General features: G+C 41.5%; 1 protein-coding gene across 1 annotated transcript in view; it reads left to right on the forward strand.

The window, feature by feature from the left end:
* Positions 1 to 242: 242 nt before the first annotated feature.
* kcnq1.1 (potassium voltage-gated channel, KQT-like subfamily, member 1.1) overlaps positions 243 to 20,183 on the forward strand; it is a gene marked incomplete at both ends in the record, with an annotated part of 96,670 nt that continues 76,729 nt past the window's right edge. The window contains one exon of the mRNA XM_084437281.1: positions 243 to 628. Coding sequence (XP_084293407.1) covers positions 243 to 628 — 386 coding nt within the window. The remainder of the gene's footprint in view (positions 629 to 20,183) is intronic.

Genomic DNA, 20,183 nt, shown 5'->3' on the forward strand with positions numbered 1-20,183 from the left:
GAGAGAGGCTACCCACCCTCAGTGCTCAACGGATAAGTAGCCTATTACATCATGTTTGAGGTGATACCGTTTCATTTCAGAAACTAGGTAGTGCGCGCACGTCACGAAACAGGGCTATGAGTCTGTACTCCAAGGTGTTCCACAGTCAAGCTGAGGGACTCAGGGAGGTGGAGATAGGCTACTAGCTACTAACTGCTGCGTCTGCTCTGCTCATTGGGGAAAAAAGAAAACTCCTTGGAATAATGTCATCTGCTACTACGATACAGAGCAACTGGGACATGCTGAGGTCTTCCACTGCACCATTAGGAAAACAACAGGCAGGTTTGGAGATGTCAGAAGCAGCGCCAGGCACCAAGGATGATCCTGGGGCATTCATTTGCAACAACAGCAGGCTTTTAGCAAGGGACCTAATGCCTGAGGACATTAATATGCGGGCCGAGGACATCACCGTCCGTACAACCGTCACTCACCCGCACCTGTCTCACTTGCACGAGTTAAATCTTCACCCCCGGATGTCGGTATACAGCGCAACCCGTCCCGTGGTTACCCGCGCATACATTCAAGGACGTGTGTATAACTTTCTGGAAAGACCGTCAGGGTGGAAATGCTTCATCTATCACTTCTCAGTGTGAGTGCTTTTGTTAACCTTTATTAGTGTTGAGTTATTTTTGACTTGTGAGTTTATGTTCTACATGTCTCACTGTACAAGGCCATATGGCAATATTTTATAGGACATTTGGCCAAAACCTGCTGACATTGTCTTCAAAAGTATCAGTTTTTATTTGGTCAAAACGATTCACTGCAATGGAAGAGAGAATACAAGTAAAGTATCAACTTCAATTTTCGTGCAGAACATGTGTTAACTAGGATTTCAGGGACGAAGGTTGAATCATTGTCCCACACCATGAACCCCATTTTTACAGCAGTAACCTTTTTGTCAAAGAGGGGCAGAGTCCATTATCAAATATTCTCAGTGATGGGACCATCTGGACCATCTGGAGTACTAGAGAAAACTTGTTTAGTTTCTTTTTGTATCATTAGGTAAAGTTTTTCCTGTCCATTTAGTGGATTTGGTCCAACTTAATTTTCTCATTGCATACGAGTTAATCTGACCTTGGACATATCTGTATGCCATGAGTGCACAACTCCTGGAGAGCTACTGGAGGTTTTCCCTTAAGGATGTTAAAGGTGCAGTATGCGATTTTGGTCAAAAGCACTTTTTTTCTTTTCATCCTGGCAGCAATCAATAATTAAAGTGCTCAGACACTAAAATGAAATGAATCCATAATCTGTCGTCTTAAATCGCATGACTGTAATAAATGCATCCAATTTTGAGTTGCCAACTTGAAATGATTGGATGGCTTGCCTGTCAACCTACCTACATGCCTAGCAAGTATCATTTGTTTTCCCCCAGTTTGGAAGAGTGGCTTTGGAGGGAGGCCTGAAGAAAGGGGTGGTAATTTTGTCAGTAGCATTTAATCAAAATCTTTCAAAATGTTTCCAAATTCTAACAGGAAATCACAAACTGCGTACTGCACCTTTAATGGCGGAATCATTTGTGTTGGAGGTAAAACCTGGATGAAGTACATAGTAAATTTCCAAAGTAAATTCAATTACATGTTATATACATTCAAGTATTCCAGGTCAATATTGTGTTGTGTTGAGTTGAAATTAAGATGGATTTTTTTCCCCACATACAGTAGTACAGATACAGCAGCAATTCATTAGAATGCTGATGCTGAAGTCCGATCTCCTTCGACTCCTTACTAATTTGTTGGTACAGAGCTCTAGAGCAATTATTACAAATTGCTGAAATGGTTGCCAGGACACGTCCCACAGCAGTGTTTATTTCATTTATTTAGCTTATTTATGCAGGGAGTCCCATTAACACAGTGCAAGGGGCTTTTGCAAGGGAGCCATGTATAGCAAACAATACAATAGAAATAAAAAACAATACAATTATGAATCCAAAATATACAGAATGAACAACATATGTAATGTTTGGGTTTTTATTAAATATTATAAGTTCAGTGTTACCCAAAACAAAACTGGGAGTGTAGGCTAAAGGGAAACAGCCTGATCTGTGGCTCAGGAATGCTATGAGGACCAACACTCCTATCCCACCCACCCCCATGCGAATGATATCTCCTCTCACATAGGAACTGATAGCAGGCAGCTACCTTGGCAGCCAGGCAGCTTTGAGAGCAGTAGGCCTTGCCTGGCAGTGCCACCCTATGACTCTGGGGGTGTTGGACACGGGGGTGCTAGTTGGGGTAGATAGAGCAGGATGCCAAGTGCCTGTGGTGACTAACTAATCGTCTTAATGTTATATGATCATCTCACATATTTTGGGTGAGATACTTTTATAGGTTTGTAAGCTGACATTGCAAACCTGGATAAACTACAACTGGTTGCATGGCACAACTGTTTTTGATATCTGTTATATTATGTTAATGCAGCCTAAAATAACATAATAGGCTTTCGTTTTTTGTTTGCAATTCAACCCATGTCTCAGTGCAGGAGTGGGAGGCAACCATGGACTGCAAGGAATGAGCACAGCCTTATCATTGACCTAAAGTTAGCTTCAGAGAGAGCAACAGACCTTATCTGTGTGTGTGTGTGTGTGTGTGTGTGTGTGTAGGTGTGTGTGTGTGTATTGAGCCAATAGATCCTGATACAAAATAGCAAGTGTGATGCAACTACTGTATTTTTAAAGGTATTACTACTCAAAAGGGCAAATTGCAGCATTTTAAATCTTATTTTGGTGTCTAAAAGGCATTTCCTACAGATTAAATTTAAAGTCACACAGAAATTAAAGGTGGAAATACGTCAAACTATGGAAGCCAGATGATTCCTAAGATCCGTTTCGGTGCGACTTTAACAATCCTTTCATTCAATTCCTACATCCAGAGTGACATACTCAGACTTATTATAAGGGGTCCTACGGTAGTAGGAACCCAATTGTTATTGTTGTTGTTGGTATTATTTGTCTTGTTGAGAGGGGTCAGGGAAGAATTTTTACAGCTCACTTATCTGGCCCCCGGGTGATTACTGTTTTTTTGCTTCCCTCTGGAATATGTAGAGAGTGGGTCGTATGCCCACCTCCCTTGTTCTCTGTAAAGCGCATTGTGTTGCCTCTGGGTATGAAATGTGCTATACAAATAAAGCTTTGATTGATTGATTGATTATTCTTTTCCTGGAAATGGTCAAATAACTCAAAAAGTCCTTGACCAAAAATGCTAAAAATAATAGTGATGGGCATTCCGGGTCTTTTTAGTGAGCAAGATCATTTGGCTCAGCTCAGCAATAAGAGGCTCCCAAACGGCTCTTCATTTTACCAATTGTGCCTTTAATATTTAAGCCAAATGTAACGCTGTTTTGACCTATATCACTTAAATTTAGTGGCGGGCACAGGATTTTTTAAGGGCAGGGGCGAAAATGAAAAAAGGGCACCTACTGCATGACATGGGGCCCCATTGGCGTGCAAGTGTGTCATATAGTGAAATAGTCATTGTCCAATTCTTGATTAAGATCATGTAGGCAATCCAGGCAAAAAAAGTATGTTCAAAATGTTTTATTTTACAAACCAAGGAAAATACAATATTTTACTTTGAAGAAAAAAAATTAAATCAGCAAAAAACTAAGACAAAAAATGTCACGAGTGAGACGGTGAGAATCTTTATTGTTCTCTATCTGTCTTGCATTCCTTGGCTCTGATATTTCCACCACTGTATGTGCACTGTATGTAGGTGTGGGTAATGGAACACAATTTGCAAGTAGCCTACGCTATTATTAATGAAAACGAAGAGGGGGAGACTGGGGACGGTTGGAACATTTGGTGTATTTCTCTCAGTTACTCTGAGACTATTTGGACTAGACCAATCATTTTAATACATAAAACTTAGATATGTCTGCCAATTACCCATACCATTTAAAGATGATTGCATATGACATATCATTCACAATATTTGTTTGAATGGAAGAAATCAGACGTTGCAACTGACCCCAACCCTGGCAACACTATATATGGACGGTTGCAACATATTAAAAATACCTTCAATTTCACTAACTTGCTTTTTGTCTCAATGAGCATAGTATTCTGAAAATATGTATTGTTTTACAATAATTATATAGTATTATTTATTTGGTAATATTTAACAAATAAGTTATTGAGTTTTGTTTGTTTATGCATGGAACATAGGCCTACATTGAGTCAATGTGGAGATGCTATTTAATCTCTCCATATTAGACATAGGCTATAGAATGGAATGGAAGAGTGGAATAATAATTTGCAATGCACCTATTATGTTAAGACAATGAACACACCCATAGTTTTGTTTGGTAACTTTATTGAACTAACCTCCCCCGCAAAAAAAATCTGTTAGCTCCAGCAAATCCATTCCATCAACATTTAAAACAATTAAAAACATAAAAAAAATATTTAAAAAAAAGAATTAAAAAAGGGGAAATTCATTCATAGACACAGTTGTGATGTGTAAAAACAACCTCCAGTCTGGTGGCCAATTTAGGGCATCTTCAGGAGTCAGATATCACATAGATATTGTCAGATGTGTCAGATATCACAGAGATATTTGTCAGATGTCACATAGATATTTGTCAGATATCACAAGTCAGATGTCAGGTATCAGATGTCAGGTATCAGATGTCAGGTATCAGTTGTCAGGTATCAGTTGTCAGGTATCAGTTGTCAGGTATCGGTTGTCAGGTATCGGTTGTCAGGTATCAGATGTCAGGTATCAGATGTCAGGTATCAGATGTCAGGTAGCAGTTGTCAGGTATCGGTTGTCAGGTATCGGTTGTCAGGTATCAGATGTCAGGTATCAGTTGTCAGATGTCAGGTAGCTTGCTCTAGAGGTCAGAGAATAATTTTTTACAGCTCACTTTTCTGGCCCCCAGGTGAAACTGTTTTTTTTTTGCTTATATGTAATGTAGGGGTAGCCGCTCTGGAATATGTAATGTAGAAGTAGGGGTAGGTACCCCCCCCCCAAGTATCAGATGTCAGATGTCAAGTATCAGTTTTAAGAGGTTGTATTGACTGGCTCTGACCCGAGGGGGGCGAAGTTTGCCACCAAGCCACTATCCATGCCACAAACCTCACAACATGGCCCCTGAGTAGGCTAGAGACACACTGTCTTCACCGGTGGATGGCCCAGACAGGGCTACACTGTCCCCGACTGGCTTTAACCCGAGGGGGCAGAGTCTCGCCACTATCCACGCCACAAACTCGGCTACTGATGGAATATAACTCCATGTGTTTAGCTAGCTATAGTTTTGGTAGTGGTTTAACACTGAGCAACGATCAACATGATCTCCCAAATTGTTTTGAATGGTCCACGGGCTATCGCACGGCTGCTACTGTCATCCATCGCACAAAACTATTTTTTTCGTAGCACATGCATTGTACAGCCCTTCCTATAACCCTGTACCCCCAAAGGTTCCTAGTTCCAGGGGATAAGTATTTGTATTCGGGGAAGTATCCTTTTATGTACCCCACAGTAACTTATTTATGTTGAAAACTATTGTTGTGTGGTCTGTTTTGATGTGGTCTGTGTATCTATTTAGCTTGGGAACAGTTACAACAGTGTTACAACTGTCCCCAAGCCATCAGCGATGACAAAACAGCATGTGCTAGCTAGACACACTGACTTTAACACATACTAACCATGTCACTTGGAAGTCAACAAAACAATGATTCAAACCAAGTAAGTTTTGATTAATTCATACAAAAGGTCAAGGTCAGTACAACAGAAATACAACGTATGTAAAAATGTACTTTCATACCTCCAAAACACGTTTTCTTATATAAATGCATCAGCAGATGTCCAATGTGTTCTCTCTCTTCTTGGTTGGGGGGAGGGTCTAACTGAGCATGTACAGGATGAGTGTCATCACTCTAGCATGTTTTTGATTGGAGGAAGTAAAGGAACCGTCCCTTGTTGCAACCGTCCCCAGTCTCCCCTACTTGTCAAAGAGAACTCAACGCATAGAGGTTTGGGTTGAGGGCGACACAAAGTTGGCTAACATAATGTTAGCTAAGGGTAGCTACACTGACCTTAGGTAATGATAATGTTAGCTAGGTAGCTGCCAATTTGGTCTACGTTAACTTAAAGGAGTAGTAAAGGGAAAATGCATGTTTAGCCCTGTTTTAAGGTTACTTATGATCATATACAATGGTTCAGATCAAAATGCTGACAAAACTAGCACTTTTGAGAAAGTCTGATAATTGCTCTACCACCGTTTTGGTCATACAATGGATGTGGGTGGGCACCGTGAAAAATCATTCAAAAAACATGTTAAACTCTCAATTTCAAAGACAAGAAACTCACCGAGGTGTTAGTTGGCATTCTGACATAATTTGCCACAAAAAGTAAGATTCTAGTACATCTGGAAAGGCTTTTTAAAATATTTAGCATAGAACTATTTAGTCGCAGCACATACGTGTGTAAACTTCCGCAAACTAGGTAGCCTAGCAACATAAACAATAACAATAGCTACCGTAAGTAGTTCCGCTTCCTGAATCCCCTCTGCGGATTGATCTACACATCTACAACGGTCGCTACAACGGTCAATACAAGTCAATGGATTTCATAAAATGATCAATAAAACCCTACAGGATTCATACTTGGCGGCGAATTTGATGTCAGAACCCCAACAGACACCAAGTACCCCCTCGGTGAGCTTCTTGTCTTTGAAATCGAGAGTTTAACATGTTTTTGAAAGATTTTTCAAGTTGCCCACCCACATCCATTGTATGACCAAAACGGTGGTAGAGCAATTATCAGACTTTCTCAAAAGTGGTAGTTTTGTCAACGTTTTGATCTGAACCATTGTATATGATCATAAGTCACCTTAAAACAGGGCTAAACATGCATTCTGTGTTGAAGTGTGATGTTTATGGTTGGTTGGATTCCTGGCCTGTCATCAGTAAGCACATACTATAAAGTGATAAAGGTCTTCCATGGAACAAACAGGAAATAGCAACAGTTAACTTTTATTTCCATCATATGTATTTGTTCCCTACAGTTTCACTAAGGAGCAGAGGCCTTTTAAGTAACATCAATGCCTTATAACCACTTAGATTAGGAGATTAGAAAGCTTTGCTGTGATTGAACAGAATACAGTGAGATTAGGAGTGTTACTCCTGACCAGTGCAGTTAAAATAAAACTGACAACCACAATACACATACTCATCACTTACATAATACACATACATCACTCACATAGTACACATATCACTCATAGTACACGTACTGTATCACTCATATAGTACACATATCACTCAAATAGTACACATACATCACTCACAGTACACATATCACTCACATAATACACACATCACTCACATAATACACACATCACTCACATAATACACACATCACTCACATCTGAGCTTGGGAAATCAGCTTTCTCCATTGCTGCCCCTAGTTCTTTGAATGTTCTTCAGCATTCTTTAAAGATGGCGACGCTTCCTTCCCTAGCTGAATTTAAACGGGTATTGTCTGGCTATTGTGTTTCTAATTGTAACTGTTTTATCTGATTTCATCTCTGTTGTATGTAATTTCTCTGTATCCCTGTTGTATGCAATTTCTCTATCTACACTCGTCATCTCTGAAAATGAGGGAAACCTCAGAGATTTTTCGAGTCTAAATAAAGGTTTAAATAAAAAATAAAATAAAACAGTCCACATATCACTCACATAGTACACACATCACTCACATAGTACACAAATCACTCACATAATACACACATCACTCACATAGTACACATGTCACTCACATAGTACACATGTCACTCACATAGTACACATGTCACTCACATAGTACACATACATTACTCACATAGTACACATATCACTCACATACTGTAGTACACATACATCACTCACATAGTACACACATCACTCACAGAGTACACAAATCACTCACATAATACACATACATCACTCACATAATACACACATCACTCACATAGTACACATATCACTCACATAGTACACATATCACTCACATAGTACACGTCACTCACATAGTACACATACATCACTCACATAGTACACATACCACTCACATAGTTGCAGTGCAGACACATATCACTCACATAGCCCAAAAGAGACATTAGTAACACTTAACAACCATCATATACTTAGACCAGATAAAGGCAATGGTCTACTTTTTCCAGAAAAGAGGATAATAATAAATAAATTACAAATTCATGGCCACTGGGCACTCCACCCTTTCGTAATGTTTAACTTTTATGACAGGTTTAAAACAGACAAGACGGATAGAGTGGGACCACAGAACAGAAATGACAGATGTGGGATTCCATTCTGGTCAGTCCTGCCTTGTCTCATCCTGGTGTAACATTAGAGAATCTCCACATCAACCCAATGCTTGGTTTGGGGTTATAGGACATTCTGTGAAGGGGGGGGGGGCGTTTCTGTCATCTGTGCTTTGTCTGTTTAGCAGTGCAGTCACTTGCAGCCTTATCTTGTTGAAAGGAAATAACTTTATCTCAAGCCTGTAGAGTAGCCACACTGGTCTCATTGTTGGTGCAGTTGGAAAAAATGCCTTTGACCTTGTAGGGGAAGAAAGAGAATGACATTTTGTTCTCAAAGAAGGTCAAGAAAAAGTTGAAGTTTGATGGTGTGTGTCTTCCTTTCCCTGTGTGTGTGTCTGGGTGGGTGTGTGTGTGTATAGTATGTTTGTGTATGCATGCAACATTTCCTAATCCCACGTGCCTATATTACAGATTATGTGAGACCTTCAATTACACAATGGAACCTGCAACTAAGAAGAAAAAAAAATGAATGAAAATTAAAACATACGGGGGCAGACTGACAGATAGGAGGCCAGAGTAACAGACAGGAGGACAGAGTAACAGAGAGGGCAGACTGACAGACAGGAGGACAGAGTAACAGACAGGAGGACAGAGTAATGCCGGGCTCCAACTACAGGATATTTAAAATCCTAACCAATTTCGAAATCGGGTTACATCACGCACATAAGGAGAATCTTAACAGATATTCTTCTTGCGCATTTCAAACAAGCACACACAGCAAGATTTGAAAATAACGGCTCAGCACACACTACAGGATCTTATCGTGCCCGAGGGAGCAACGAACCACTGGTCTTGCCGTCTCACTTGTAAAGTCGGGACCTAATCATCATAAATATCAATCATTTGATATTATCGGGGCCGCCCCGATGGGTCTGCGAGCCGATCGGGAGATGTAAGATTGGATCTGTAAACCCCTCACATTACAAGATCATCTGGGCCGATCATCCGCCCCTACCAACATTCCAGACCAGATTTCTCCTCCAATTGTTGGAAGGGGTGAATCGGGGATAAATCGGCCCAAAAATCCTGTAGTCTGAACCCGGCATAACAGAGAGGGCAGACTGACAGACAGGAGGACAGAGTAACAGACAGGAGGACAGAGTAACAGACAGGAGGACAGAGTAACAGACTGGGCAGACTGACAGACAGGAGGACAGAGTAACAGACTGGGCAGACTGACAGACAGGAGGAGAGTGAGTAACAGACAGAGCAGACTGACAGATTTTGGACTACACACTAAATGGCAGACATGCCAATAACATTTTCGAGTTATTTGACCACTTTCAGGAAAATAATAATATTACAATAGGGTTCCTATTACCATAGCAAAGGGCCCCTAATAATAACTAGAAAGTGTACATTTTCTCATGAAAACTGTGTGTGTGCTGACAGCAGGCATAATATATAGTTAAGATAGGTTTCATCATAATAAATACGATTCCATGCTTTTAGGGCGCAATCCTCATTAGAGCGGAGGCTCACGAGGGCACATGACTCCCAGGGCGCAGTGATATCCGAATGTGAATGACTTCCGGGTACGCTCATTTTCACTGGCAAAGAATGCAACTCAAGTCGTGCGTCCGAAGACAATAATAATAATAATAATAATAATGTAAGCTATCCCCCATGCTGTTACTTGTATGATCAGTTGTTAGAAGTAAGCACTTGTCTGTTTGCCGTTTTTTATAAGCATTTGTTTGCCTTGTTGTGATCGGTCTCCCGAGTCGTGCATTCGGGTGCGTAGGCTAGGCTACATTGTAGTAGGCTAATAATTTGTATTTACCTCGGAAGATAATAATGGATGTTAAAATGCAGGCTATCCCCTATTTTGTTACTTTTATGTTCAGTTTACCTTTACCCGAGTCGTGCATTCGGGTCCGTGGGCTATAGTTGTTACTTGTATGTTGTTACATTTGTCTCCATAATAAACGGCATTAAACTAGAAATAGTTTAAAGGTATCAGATTATACATTCCTATAGTGCTCATGTTCTCTTAGGCCTAATAGATCAAAAATAGGCTACACTCACTCACTACGCCAGGATGTATTTGCCCATAGCCCTTTAAATCAATAAATCAATGGACCTTTACAAACATGTCTGGTGTTAATTCTCCAATTAGATTTACTAAAAGTAAGCTGAATCGTCCAAACAGTCTACTCAGAAAGATAATACATTGACATGTATTACCTTTTAAAACTCGTGACCCCGGGGTGCAGCATTCAGTTGAAGTGTGCATGCGCAACGTTGTGTTTAAACAACACAGTAGTAGCTAACTATTCCGGCGTCTATGGATATCATGTGTTTTTTTTAGCTCAATGATATCATGGTGGAGGTGAGAAAACCGAAGCGAAACATCTTGGTGGAAGCCAGAAAAAGAAAATCTGATAACTTAACGACAGTACGACAGTGCACTTACTCGCAGAGCCTGTGGGGGCGCAGTTCCGAGAAAACACGATGTATTGCTTTAATGGGTAAACTAGCACTGTTCTCATTGTCTTGTGAGAGGAATGACATTGACTCATGAAGACTTTGCTTCAAGGGAATTGATTAGGCTATGCTTATATCCTGCTGTAGACCTAAAGACTGATCTATTTCCACACTAATATCATCATACAATTTGTGTGACTTAGCTTATGGAAACAAGGTCCCGCACACTCCATAATAGAACAAAAAAAGGCACAAGATGAAAAGTAGGCCTATATAATTTGTGTTTTTTTTGTTCTATATAGCCTACAGTATATATCTTGATACTGTTGTGTGTGGCTAAATGCAATTAAAATGAATCGTTCACTATACATTGTCTTACTCAACAATCTGAAAGCCCACACATGTCGAATTGTTGGACATTATTATTTTGACACAGCAAAATGACAGTTAACGTGACTTTACGTCGGTGACTGTTCAGTCAGTGCAATGCATGGCCTGCGCGAGCCTGCAACAATATCACGCACACCATATGCATCATTTAGCGATAAAGTTGATTAATGTTGCCAGTTAAAGGAATGTGCAGTAGCGCTGAGTTATTCCTCCTGGGCCTCCGACCCATATGCACGCACCATCGTCAGCGGGTGCTCCGGGGCTGCGATGAAACAGTGATGATGTCGGCAAAAAGTAACGTCGTAGACGTACTTGGCTGAGACGTGGGCCCAATCTCAAACAAACCCCTAGGACCTCGCCCTATCCACTCCCCCTCAGTGGATCCGCCCTATCCTCTCCCCCTACCCCTTCCCCCTAGGCCCTCGCCCTATCCACTCCCCCTCACTCTGAGCTTCGCCATGGTAAGGCCCGTCCCAAACCAATTAGCGACGATTGCGCTTGGAGTGCGAGTGGATTGTCAAACCCTTAAATTGCGAGCCTGCATCGGTGCAAGCTCGGTAACCCTTTAAATTACAGGTCCCTAACAACGTATGAACTATTTTGTAACAACATATAAATTACTTTGTAACAACGTATTAACTATTTCATAACAATGGATGAACTATTTTATAATTTACTAGTAAATTGGAGTGAATCTCTGTTCTACAGTTCTACAATAGTTTACGTGTAATTGCGTGTTACTGGACCTGTAAATTAAAGTCAGGCGTTCTACAGTAGTTCATATGTAATTACTTGTTACCGGACCTGTAAATAGTTCATAATTATGTAATTACCTGTTACCGGACCTGTAAATTAAAGCCATGCTCTTTTCTTAAGTTCTACAGTAGGCTAGTTCACATGTAATTACATTTTTCTAATTGCACGGTCTACAAATCATACTCTGTGGCAAGGTTTATTTTCTTTATTATCAAATTGTTCAATCAAAAAGAACAGTAGCATTACATTCCATAAACACCAGACAGGGTAGCCTAATCTCAGTTTCTACATTCTAGCTTTAGCTTAACCACTGTGTGTGACACTCAAGGAATTTGGCTTCAATGGGTATGTGCATGCGGTCCGAAAAAGGAACATATAGTGGCCGCCAAAATGCAATATGGCGGCCGCGTGCACTCTCCCTTCTTTTCTCCTCCTAGTAGCTAGTAGCTAGCTAGCTAGCTAACGTTACCTCTAGCTGACTGCTAGCCAGCTACAACACTTGCCAAAATGCTAGCTAAAAACGCTAGTAGGCTAATAATGCCAGGTACTACTAGCTAACGTTAGCTACTAGCTAAGTGAATACTGGTCATTGCTGACGGCTGGTTCATAAGGAATCGGCTTAAACTGTAAATCCTAGCTAACAGTCTAGAACATGTGCTGGAATGTCCCCAACGTGGCTAGCTAGCTCTGCGGGTTTGCCGCTTAGCTAGCTTGAGAAGTCTTACTCTCCAAACTCCACTGCGAAGGCCGTCGACTCACTGAGCCTTAACTCTTAGTGTCACCACTAACACTAGGTTCAGGAACTAACCTTCACAAATATCTTGCGATTGGCTTAACAGGTAGAAGCTCTCTCTTGAAGGCAATAAGAAGGAAAAAATGCAAATTAACTAGAGCCTCAGTCCTTGCAATTATATAACCTACTTCAACTGACAAACAAAGGTGATGCATGAAAGAGGGAGGGAGAGAACAATGGAGGAAGGCCAGTATAGAAACACAGGCAAACGGAAACATGCACCTGTGAATGTCATGAAGATGAGCCCTAAAAGGAAGAACTTCTACTGTTACTGCTGCTACTGTTACTGGTGCTACTGCCCCCGCTACTGTTACTGGTGCTACTGTTACTGGTGCTACTGTTACTGGTGCTACTGCCCCTGCTACTGCTGCTACTGTTACTGGTGCTACTGCTACTGTTACTGCTGCTACTGTTACTGGTGCTACTGCCCCTGCTACTGCTGCTCCTGTTACTGGTGCTACTGCCCCTGTTACTGGTGCTACTGCCCCTGTTACTGGTGCTACTGTTACTGGTGCTACTGCCCCTGCTACTACTGTTACTGGTGCTACTGTTACTGGTGCTACTGCCCCTGCTACTGCTGCTACTGTTACTGGTGCTACTGCCCCTGCTACTACTGTTACTGGTGCTACTGCTACTGTTACTGGTGCTACAGTTACTGCTGCTACTGTTACTGCTGCTACTGCCCCTGCTGCTACTGTTACTGCCCCTGCAGCCATTACTGGTGCTACTGTTACAGCTGCTGCTACCAATATTGCTGCTGCGGCGGCGTCGCTTCCTCTTCACCTCGCTGCCAGGGCATCTGCTGCTACCTCTTTAGACCCTTCCTTTTATGATCTAAAAATTAAAACAAATCATGCCATGGTGAAATGAAATCACACCAAATCAAGTTACACCTTCCAAAAACCCTTTTCATGAGTTGGGGGAGAATTCAGCTGTTGGTTTTCCCCATGCCCACTTGTAACAACCTCTCTTCTTTTTGAGCTCATCACCCTGCTTAAGCAAGGAAAACTCTTGGCTGGGGGGCCAGCTGGGGCGCAGGCTCCTCCTCATCCAGCTGGAGTGTAGGCTCCTCCTCCTTCTCTTGAACTAGACAAGGAGAACATCTGGTTTTAGAAAATATACTCTGGTTGTCATATGGAAAATTTGAGTGCATTGTTTCTCAGAATTCATTGTGCATTGTTGCAAAGAATTAGCCTTTGTGGCACTGATTGGCTTAATCAACATTGTGGGAAGTTGCTTGACAATGTAAAGAATGTGCGTTTATGTGCTCAAGTTATGCACTATAGTACAAAGCTCATCTGGGTATAAATGTTCACCCAATATTGGATAGTAGGGAGCTACTACATAATATCCTATTCAATGTCAATTGAGGAGCATAAGGTTTGTCAGGACAGCCATGTCCTGACTGGGAATCGAACACCCAGCTTCTGTGCTGAAAGAGCAGCATTTTAAACACTATACACCTGGAAAGCATAGTTTCTGGTTCAGAAATTACACACGCCCAACATAAGTTTGGGCAAGGAGCAACTTGTGTAATTTCACAGAAACTCGAATCAATCCACAGGCAAGCTGCGAAATTAAAGTCGCACTGAAATGAAGGGTGCATTTGGTCCCATTTTGGGTCACATCACTGGTCATAGTGTCAACCTATTTAACGATATATGCCCCAAAATTTACAAAATTCTACTTATGTTGTAATCTTCTACCAAAGTTTCTGATTTATTTTCCCTGGAGAACAGACATCCCAAAAAGTTGACGTCACCTTGTAGAGTTTTCTTTTTTGCCAATGATCTCACGACATCCACCCTGTCAATCAAAAGGTCTACTTCGTTAACTAACGTTATGTCCCGCCCCAAGATTCGAATATTCCGCTGTTCCAATGTCCCGCCCTTGCAGCCTGTTTCAGCTGGAAATACGTCAAACTACGGAAGCTAGATGATCGCTAACATCCACTTCAGCTCGACTTTAATACCGCCATTTTAATTGCATTGACTCACTACTACCATCTAGTGGTAAATGGTGTTCTTATATAGCGCTCTTATCCAAAGTGCTTTCAAATTCCACCATGCCACCCATCGCACACACAGCTCAGTTTCTTGCCCAAGGACACTTTGACATGAGCACAGGAGGATCCTAGAATCGAACCGCTGACCTTCCAACCCGCTCTACAAACTGAGCCACAGTGGAGTTGCGGGCTGCCCCCAAGGAGATCATGACAGCAATTCATCAGCAACACAACATGTAGATGTCTTGTTTTACATTGGGAGTAGTAAACAAGTTAAGATTTTGAAACAGTCATCACCAACATCATAGAATTACCAATTCCAGTGGCATTACATTTTACTGTTACTTACCGAGTGAAAAAACTTTGAGGTTCAGGTTGTCCCGGACCTCTGACATGAAAACCTCCATGTCGTCATTGCGCTTAAAAATGAAGAAGAGGGGGTCAGCTGCTGCCCTCATGTCCTCCTGGGAACTGGCAGCTCTGTAATTCTGGAGGGCCTGCTTCGTCCTTCTCATTTAGTTTCAAGACTGATGGTGTCTGGACAGGACACTTAAATAAATTACTGTTTTTCTCCAGCCACAGCACCGCCTTTGTTGCATTTATTATAAACACATCTTTGTAAGGAAAAAAGTGAATAAAATGCATTAGCACCAATGAAATATTACATTCTCAATCACTTCCTTATAAAAATGCCCCCCCCCCCCAAGAGCATAATGTGACAAGTGAATTTTCAAACAAGTGCACAGTATCATGTTGTCCCCCACCAATGATGACCTCTTTGTAGCAATAATTAGAACGTCTCATCTGTTGGGTATAAGGTGATGTTGAATGTTAATGGTGATAGTGAATGTTGAAATACAGACATATCTAGTTTTGCACTGGCTGTCTTGTTCTAACAGAGGGCAAAACCACCTTGTTGGCTAACAAAATTTACTGCTATTTAATAGCAGAGCAAGTGTTGATGAATAGAGCACAGATTTCCATCCGCCGTGGCCAACCCTCGTACCCATGTGTCCGTAAAGTCCGGGATAATTGCGTTGTAGAAAAAACGACAGAAGTATCGGTTCTCGTGACACCCCTAGTACTAAATAAATAAAACTACTCACTGACTGGGAGGCCTGGTGTTAATTTACATCTCTGCATGTTCACTGTTCAAGGATTTATCTTACGGTGATCCGCAGTGAAGATCTCTTCTCCAGATTCCTCTCCTAAGGACTGATTTCCCGTGTGCATGATCCTATACTGTATATCAAAAAAAGAAGGGAACGCCGCTACGTTGCTAATGACGCGATGGCATCCTAGCAAAGACTAGCAAACACTTACACTCCTACCAGTGCAACATTTATTAACTTCTATTTACATAAACCGAAATTGAGCCATACAAAACTGAAATCCAAATGGGAGATTAGAAGGCAAAAGATTCATCTGTCATTTTCTGTTTCTATCAGTAGCCAAACTATAGCTAGGTAAATTAGCTAGTTAGTAGTTAGCTAACTTTCGCGCCTTGCTGGCTAGCACAAAACTTTATGAAACTATGTCTGACATCTCAAATTGTCAACACACAAGTCAGTACTTTATATAGTGCAATATATGACTTACAAATTAATACAAACCTGTAGAACAGAAGTGATAAGACAGCTTGGTTCCTGAATTAATGAGGGAGGCAGACACTCCTGTCACTATATCCTGCACCTGTGTCCTCCTAGTGGTGGCACTTGGTATTTTTGGGTGGGTCACACATACAAAATAAAAATATTAAATTATCTTCTGTTCCATGGCCTCAAGATCTTAAACATCAAAAGCAATGACTTTCCAGACTTGATTCCATCATATGCAAGGACACAACACAGCATAGTTTGAGACAAGTTTATTAACACAGATCTCAGAAACAATTAGTAAAAAGAAAGAGGCTTTACAAGTGTTAATATTTTGTGTCCAGTGACATGATTACACAGGGTAGCAAGCCCGAATGTCTTTGAACATGCGCCCGACAACCCCAACAGGATGAAGCCTACCGAGCCAGTAGTTCCACTCAATAAAACGAAGGTTAGTCTTCAGAGCTTGGGGTGTCAGATTCCCTCTGAACCGGTAGATGTTCTCCTTGACGGTTCGCCAAGCTCTCTCAATGTGTTGGGTGTGAGCTCCAGTCCCTGGGTGCACAAAGTGGCGTCTGTGATTGACTTGGTAGTGCACATATCCCTGTTGTGAGAGGTTGTCGTATGCTTGCCAGCAGTCACTGATAATCTCACTCCCGGGCCTCACATGGCTCCCTATGATCGGTTGGAGATGTTGCCTTGATCTGGTTTCCACCAGCCTATGGACTGGGCGCCTTTCACTACCACAAACCTCCAGTAATCCGGTGCCATGTCTTCCCGAACCGCCCCCTTGCATACTAATGAAAGAGTAGTGATATTAAAGGCTGCAGACAAAGATTTTCAATCAAAACATAATGCATCCGCAGGCTGTGCTGAAATTAAGAAACAATTTCTATTGCCTAAATTTAATTCAATTATTTTTCTTAGCCACGTAAGCTAATTGTTGGTACACCTGTACGATCGTTTATTAGGTTCACCTCTAGTACTGGGTAGGACCCTTTATTAGGTACACCCGTTCTATTAATACATCCATGGGTACACCCCAAGTACACCCTCTAGTACCAGGTAGGTACCTAATAAAGGGTCCTACCCAGTAGTAGAGGTGCACCTAATGAAGGGTCCTACCCGGTACTAGAGCTGTACCTAATAAACGGTCCTACCTGGTACTAGAGGTGTACATCAAGTCAAGTCAAAGTTTATTAATATAGTGCATTTCATACACAGGCAACACAATGCGCTTCACAGAGAGCCATGGGGGTTGGGCATAGGGCCCATCCCGACATATTCCAGAGGGAAGCAAAAAAACAGTATCATCCGGGGGCCAGAAAAGTGAGATGTAAAAATTATTCCCTGACCTCTCTTAACGAGACGATTGAGCAAGCTCCTGGAGCATATTTTATAATGGCTAAGAACATTTACAGAACAATAGATTAAAAACATTTATAATGCAACGGGATAAATACTTCATAGAAGAGACATGGCATTGGTTAAGGAACAATATACAGGGGAATATACAATTTACAGAGCAAAAAGGGCTAAATAATTTATAGGAGAGACATGGTGTATATAGTATACACTGGTGTATGTGTGTGTGTGTGTGTGTGTGTGTGTGTGTGTGTGTGTGTGTGTGTGTGTGTGTGTGTGTGTGTGTGCCAGCAGGTAGAGGCAGGGTTGAGGGTTGGGTAGGAATAGGATACGGACCCGGGTGAGGGTAAGGGGAACTGTGCCCAGGACTGGTGTGTGTCTGTGAGTGCGGGTGTACAGTACCTGGGTCCAGGTAGAGGCAGGGTTGAGGGTAGGGTGGGGGTAGGAATAGGATTACGGAACCGGGTTAGGGTGCAAGGAAAGGGATCTGGGCCCAGGACTTGTGAATGTCCGTGCGTGCAGTGTGCATGTGTGTGTGTAATAAAGTGTCCGGTGAGTGTAAATTTACCTTGCGCTTATGTCTGATTTTACTTTTGTCGATGACCACAAATTAACCTCTCCCTCCGATGCGCATGCAACGCCTTTTCTCCAGTCTTTTGATTGCCTTCTCACAGATTTTCCGGAGTGCTGTGGTCACTTTGGTGAGCGTAGCATTGCTCTCACATACCCCGTCTGCGATCTACTCCACTTGCCTCTGTCTCAGACCTTGGCATACACTATGGGACACAAGAAGCATTTAGACAGCCAGCATGTAGGCTGATTCATTCATATAAAGCCTGCTGAATATAATATAAAACCTCTTCATTGATCTAGCCTCTATGGCTGCTCCACATTGACATTTCAAAATGTACAACAAAACTATTCTCAGCTGCATGCCCTTAGTCCAGCACCCACCACAAAATCAGAAATCCTTTGGTAAAAAATGAACATGAGTTATTAAACAATCACTTACTTTTTCAAAATGTTCATCCATTTGCCCAGCTTGAGGTGGGACTTTGAAAAAATGGAACCGTCTCGGATGGAACACAATGTTCTACATCTCCTGCATCTCCTGAAACATCAGCATCACAGATTGAGTAGTCTGGCTGACTTCATGTAGGTTTTTGGGATAAGACTCGTCATTGGCTATTGTGGTAGAAACTAATTTCGGACAAATGTTAGCATGTACAAGACATTATACACAGTTTAATTTCCAGTAATATTTACAGAACATATTTTGGAATTAGACACTCTGCTCTGTCATGTATAGCCTACTGGATAATTGGATTCTACCAGCCCAATGGCAGGAGATTCAATCCACACTCCTCCCCTTCTGCTACCAAAGTGTTAATGTTTTTTTTATAATCTACGCAAGACAATTGAATGCTTGTGATTTGCTACTTACCACCTGTATCGATCCTTTGTGGCTGTGGTTCTCTCGAATTTCATCCTTCGATTGCATTTTTTGCACCTTTTTTGGGAGGCAAGGAGGGAATTCTTCATAAGCCATTTTATCAAGGATTTTCCTCCTGTATCCGTCTTTTTCACCAAGGTTCTCATCATTATGGTACCTGAGGATGGAAATTGTAGTTACATCTATGGTAGTCTATATGGAGTCTCGAACGTGTATGATTTAGTTACGCTGCTAAGTTATGACATTTTTATAAAGAAAAAAGCATTTTCTACCGGGGATATAGTTTCCGCCACCTCCCCTGGTTTAAAAAACTCTATTTTTGGATCTTTAGTAGCACATATCCATAAATTCAACCGGTTGTGTTCTTCTTATACATGTTCCCGGCAAGTCAACGCTATGTTTACTCAAGAGTGTCGACTCGCAGAGATGTATAAGAACATGAATGGTTGAATTTGTGGATATGTACTAAAGACACAGAAATAGATGTAAAAACGGGGAAGGTGGCCGAATCTATATATCCCGTTAGAAAAGACTTGCATCTTTAATAAATAAATAAAAACATCTTCACTATGGTGAGTAACCTAATCATATTCTTATTCAACTCAAGTAGACGATGTAGAAAATCGCTATGGGAAGTTACAGTACATAGTCTCCGAGCTGTGGACCAGAACTCCATCTATGGATGCTGCAAACATTGTTAAAGGATAAGTATTTTTAATACAACTGTTATCCCTATTTGTGGTATGTACAATTTGAGCCCGGTCACAAGTTAGCTACAATCTTTCCACAGGCTTGTAGGGGAGAACCGGGTCAAAAGTCGCGCGGGACCAAAGTCGCGTTGCCATTTTCTCCAGAATGACTGGACCTGCAATCACGTGGTTAAACATGCCTGCGCATATTACCGTGTACGAGCTCCGTTCAAATTTTGGGCGCGATCGCAGCATATTTGACGGAGAGAACGACGGAAAACCACTTTTGCTCCAAGTAAAATAATGGTCTCATAAGCATTTTTCGATTGTAAAATTGTGTTAACTTGTATTA

The sequence above is a fragment of the Borostomias antarcticus genome, assembly GCF_949987555.1.
Source record: "Borostomias antarcticus genome assembly, chromosome: 4".
In the NCBI taxonomy this organism is placed as follows: Eukaryota; Metazoa; Chordata; class Actinopteri; order Stomiiformes; family Stomiidae; genus Borostomias; species Borostomias antarcticus.